Source organism: Chelonoidis abingdonii, chromosome 5 (genome assembly GCF_003597395.2).
Source record: "Chelonoidis abingdonii isolate Lonesome George chromosome 5, CheloAbing_2.0, whole genome shotgun sequence".
Taxonomy (NCBI): Eukaryota; Metazoa; Chordata; order Testudines; family Testudinidae; genus Chelonoidis; species Chelonoidis abingdonii.
Genome location: NC_133773.1, coordinates 39944516 through 39950010, shown reverse-complemented (window position 1 = coordinate 39950010; position 5495 = coordinate 39944516). Strand labels below are relative to the sequence as shown.

The 5495-nt window shown below is 41.7% G+C and overlaps 1 protein-coding gene across 1 annotated transcript; it reads right to left on the bottom strand.

Moving 5' to 3' along the window:
* Positions 1–2047: 2047 nt before the first annotated feature.
* Positions 2048–2470, bottom strand: PFN1 (profilin 1). Its single transcript, XM_032794047.1, has one exon. It carries the CDS (start codon positions 2468–2470, stop codon positions 2048–2050), a length of 423 nt encoding a protein of 140 aa, XP_032649938.1.
* Between the last annotated feature and the right edge of the window lie 3025 nt (positions 2471–5495).

Here is a 5495-nt window from a genome sequence, read left to right as displayed (position 1 = left end):
ATACTTCATTGCACCATGTCATACACCTTCTGTCCATGGGACTAGGAAGGCTAACAATCTCTCTCCTCCTCCCCCCATCCCTAATCATTTTGCTGTTGAAAGTTGTTCTTTAATTTCACCTGAGACTTAGCACATACCAAAAAACCCTAAAACTTCCTAGCCTGAAGCCATCTACAAGTGATGTCATTGCACATTAAGCAGAGCCCAAGGTGTGTGCCCCGTTAAGGGCTACAGAGCCAGGCAGTGACTTTCTACTGCAGCTCAGCATGGCCATATGACCTACCCCCATGAGAGCATGAAGTGGAGCTAGGGAAGAACTATAAAGGTCCAAGCTAAAACAAGAAAAGCCATATTTTTAACTTGAAGATAATTGGTGAGATTTCACTAGTTTGAGGAGAAAGTTTAACTCTTGTTAATGCACAGGCAAGCCTAGCACTGCTTTATAAAAGTAACTTCAACAGCTGGTGTGAAGTTTTGGTAGAATCTTGCCACCCGCCAAAAGCCACCTCCAAAAACTAATATCCTATTTTTGCACTTTAGTTGTAGTCAAATAACTATATTCTAGCATAACAGCTAAGAAGGGACCATAACGATAATGTAGTCCTACCTCCTGTGTAACACAGGCCTGAGAACTTCAGAAGGAATTCCTTGGTCATCAGAACTAGGCATGGTATTCCTTTATGAAATCACTAATGCTGTACAGTAATGCCTCTACTTCCAAGCATCACATGTACTCTTACATGTTACACTGCATCTACGATATCAAAGACAAGTACTGGCCCAACAGATCCCTGTGGAACCTCACAAGAAACTCACTAGATTCCCCTTTTACAATTCCTTCATGATAATCTAGCATTAGGTGTATACCATTGATCAAGGTGTCCCCCAATAGTACAAGTTTCTTATGGTCTTTAATTGTTAAATCTCCAAGAGCATGGATTTGGAACATCAGAAGATGAGCCACCATTCAAAGGAGTGAAAGGTAAATGTGAAGTCTGCATTCATAAGTTTAAAATATTAGAAATATTTCTAGCAGAAATCCATGGAGGAAATGTTCATGGATTCCCAAAGTAATTTTACTGTGGAATGATTACTAGAACTTGCTGAAACTCCGGATTCCTTGAATGTGAGAAACAGGATGTCAACATTTGTTTTTGTTCCTATTTAGCACTGAATTGGTCTTTCAAGGTTTCTCAGACTGGAAAGCCTAACAATTCCCTGCTCCCCCCACCCCACCCCCAGAAACAGATCTGTCAACATGAACAGTCACAGAAAAATTGACAGTTTGCTTAGCAGTTTCATGGCCTTCCAGGGTCTGCAGCACTGGGACAACCCTACTATGCAGAGTGCTTCAGGGCTGGAGATCCCAAGGCTTCCCAACAGCACAGGGATGCTCCCATGTCAGACACTTGTAGCCTATCCCAGGTCCTCCAGGCTCCTGACTCCACACCAGGAAGCCTGAAAGCCCCAGGAGTCCAGGCTTGATCCAGAGTTCTTAGGGCTTCTAGGCTGCAAGTCTAGATTTTAGAAGCCCTGCATTGACAGGACTGTTTTGGAGCTATAGACCCTAAAAACCCAGACAGTGACATGGCAAGGCTGCTGTAGAGGTGTGGACCCTGGTGTCCCTGATGCATGGGCAGTCGTGGTCCAGGATCAATGGAAGCCCAGACTCTCCAGAAACCCATGAGGCAAGCTGGAAGGGAACCAGGTAGACTTCTAATAGACGCTCCTTGCAATTTGACCAAAAGTTTGCTGAACCTGATTCCTTGTCTCAAGGAGTTTGGATCAGACAAACCAGCCAGCTCTAGCTATTACCCTTGTGAACCACTAGTTTGGGCACACTACTTGTTTCTTACCCCTTTGTAACAAGCCACCATAGCATATTTCAATTTTTTATTTTTTCTATTCTCATATTACAGTTTTGAAAAGAGTTTGCAGCAGAAAGATATCTATTCTTCCCCTTTGTGCAAGATAAGGGTTGCAGTCTTGAACATGGTCAGAGTAATCATTCCCTTCATCAGTAGAGCCACAGTGGACAGCTGGAGCATCAGTACCCTGCATTTCTTAAGTAGCAAGCCATCTCAAAACATTTCATGTTAACATTTCCTCCATGGACTCCTTCTTTGCCCATTAGCACAACCAAAGTTCTGGCTGTTCGGGAGATTGTAATGTTGAAAGTGGGTTCTCCTTTAACGCTTTTTGTTCTTAGATCCATGGTGAACTCCCCATCTACCATCAGATTGTCTCTGATCACTGAGCACTTCTGGCCTCCCAGTGTCAGTCCATTGACAAATAGAGGAGAGCGATCCTTCCCTAGTAACACAGTCATCTCCACAGGAGAGATGCCTGCAAAAATCTTGCCAGGGACAGCAGCCCACACAGAAGGAACATCCTTGTAACCAACAATGGCAGCATCCTGGCATGTCCCATCAGCCATCAGGTGGTCAATATAGGATTTCCAGCTGGCCATGGCTCTCCTAGGTGTGACTGAAGAAGTGCTGTCTGAGAAGAAAGAAAGTGTCTGTCAGTTTTGCTTCTTTAGAGAAAAATCCCCATGTACTGATTTTTCCTTATGAGAAGCTTTCATTTGGGAAGTAAAAATGGTCATGTTTGATCAAGCCAGGGATCCTTCTAGTCCAGCATCAGTCAGTATTAGCTATACAGAGGAAGAACCCTGCAGTAGGCTGAATAAACTGTTCAAAGGAAGATATTCCTTAAGTGACAGACTCCCTATCCTGTAGAACCACCACCATGCATGTTATTCCTCTCTCCCTCCCCTTGCCTCACATCCAACTTGTGCTGCTACTCCTGTCACTTCTTCCTCCTGAAGAGCCTTAAAGAGACTATCTGTGCCACACAAACTCCTGTTCAGGCCCCATCTCTGTTATACAGATGGCTGCAGCTTTCTAATTCTCCATGACAATCATACATAGAGCCCCCTTCCAATCCATAGCAGACAGCTGCCAAGACACTTTTTGCTACCTAGTGTTCTGATTAGGTCACACTAATCTCAACTGGCCCCCCTTTTCCATCCCATCAAATCTGAGCTTGTCTTTGATTTCAAAGACCTTCACAACTGTGCCTCTCCTTACACATCATGTTGCCTCTACCACATTCTGCAAGCTTTGAAAGCCCTTAAGCCCATTCACCTGCTCCCCCAAAGTTTTCTAGCTCTTATTCCTCCTCCCCCACTTGAATGGATAAAAACCCTACCCTTTCCTTCAAATTCCTCAAGGCCCACTTCTGATGCAATACCAAGAAGTTTGCCAGCTATTCATGGCTAGATTAACAACAAGTAAGCCACCAAGTGGTAGAAATAGCTATATCATATAACCAGATGATCAGACCTTTATTTCTAGATTGTAGAGAGGGACCTCAATTTTTCAAACAAGGGGACAGGTTTTTTTTGTGTGCGTGCACGTGGGGGGGAAATAAGAGGAATGTTTCAAGAAAGTGTCCTCTTTTTAGGTTTTTTTTGTTTTTGTTTTTTTTTAAATATTCACTTGGTGCATCCTGTCTCAAGAGCCATCTGCTCTCCAAATCAAGAGCTGCATCTTTTTATTTGTATTTGTTCAGCACTCACTATAGAGGCTCTATTTAGGATCAGAGCTTTTGGAAGAGAGCCACCACTGCCACCATCAGGTTCTAGTCATGTTCTCTATTTATCACACATTTGAGACATTAAGAACCTTCCAAACTTTTTGGCAGTCTTATACTACAAGCAGTAAGTTGATAGACATTACCAGAAGAATCCAGTTTACAATCCTTAAGGTTTCAAGGAGTACTGAAGGTGGGTGCTATTTAAGATTTTATACAGCAGAGCAATCATTTTTACATTAAGAAAGTCACAGCTGCTTCATCTAAGTGGTGGCGCTCTAATAATAAATAATAAAAAAGACAGACCCCTTTAAAGCAGTTTTCCCATCTTAACTCAGCCGGCTGATTAATGCTTCTAGGAAACTTCTCTAATTCAATTTACTGTTCACAAATGTTCAAGAAAAACAAAATTATAATTAATGTGAATTTTTACAAGACCCTATGGTTAGCTGATTATTCATTTCCTTTAGATGTGTTATTACAGCTGTGCTATAAAATGAAGGATAGAAGTTTGATGCCAGCTTTTAAGTGTCTGGGCCAAAATTATAACTACTCACATTAACAATCTAATTCAGAAAAGAGCAACTGTTCAGATACACAAAATTCTTCATGATGTGTGGAGCTAGGAAGCTCAGATACCCAGGGCAGCCCTATATAAGGTTTAGTATAGTACAATGCAAGACTAAGCTATGTGGTCTCAACTAAGTATTACATTTAAACATAAGATGCAATCTGAATTTCATTATTGAAGATATTCATTGATTTTTGACAACCCTACCAAGGAGATGTAGAGTATCACAGCTTAATGAGGAATCATCATTAAAGAAGTAGGTATGGTATTAGTGCCTTACTTGGTTTTCATTATTACCAATTAAAGTTTCAACTTTATCCTGAAATTCAGTTACATAAGCTATTTCTGTCACTGTAATAACTAAATAGAATCCTGTCAATAAAGTCAATCCCTAGAGCTGGAGCTAGGTATAAGCAGACTAAGCAATTGCTTAAGGCTCCAAGCATCTCAAGGGGAGGTCCCCTCTATTCATTTGAGAAAGCTTGTTTAGGTATTGTGTTTGGAGAGGAGGAATATTCCTGCTTTGGGCCTCCAATAGGCTAGCACCAGCTGTGTCAGTCCCATCCCACAATAACGCCTACCATTTTTGATCATCAAGTGCCCTGACCAAAGACAGTCAATCACGTTAAAATAAATTGTACAACATAGATATCCAGAGACTAGCAAGACATTCATTTGCATCTGTGGAGAAAAGAGTTCATGTGGTTTTTTTTTTTTTTGACCCAAAACTTTAACTGTCAGAGAACCAAAAGAGAAAAAACAAATTCATTCTTTGCCCTGATCTTCTCATTAGTTCAACCTGGATTAGGAAATACACCACTGCTCTTTAAAAGGTTTCAAAAGGTGAGGGAGATATCCTTACTTCCTCTCTAGGGAACATGCACAATAGGGATGGGGGAAGAAAAGACGACACATTGTGTGTGGAGGTACATACAAACAGAGCACACAAGGCATCTCCAAAGGCCGGGGAGGGAAAAACCCTACCGTATCCCACAAACAAAACTTCAAGCTGGTAGCAGAGGCTTGGGAGTCTTTGACAGTCCCTGCTGAGAATCCTTCAAGCTGCTTTTTATAGATTTACATTAGACATTCTCTTCTGATCACATTACTATGACAATCATCCTCATTCCCTTCCACTGAGACTCACTCCACCTGCCTTCATTCTTTTCCTACCTCTTCTCCCCTGACCTATTCCCCCCACCCGTCTCCTCTCCCTTCCCTCTTTTTATTTAAAGTATCTATTCCTAAACTACATGCAAAGCCAGAACAAAATCATGGCAACAAAATGATTTTTGTAAGCCGTAACTCTAATAGAGAGCAATCTCCC

Excerpts from the sequence above, each read along its gene's own strand:
- PFN1 (XM_032794047.1), bottom strand. The coding sequence starts at position 2,470 with ATGGCCAGCTGGAAATCCTATATTGACCACCTGATGGCTGATGGGACA.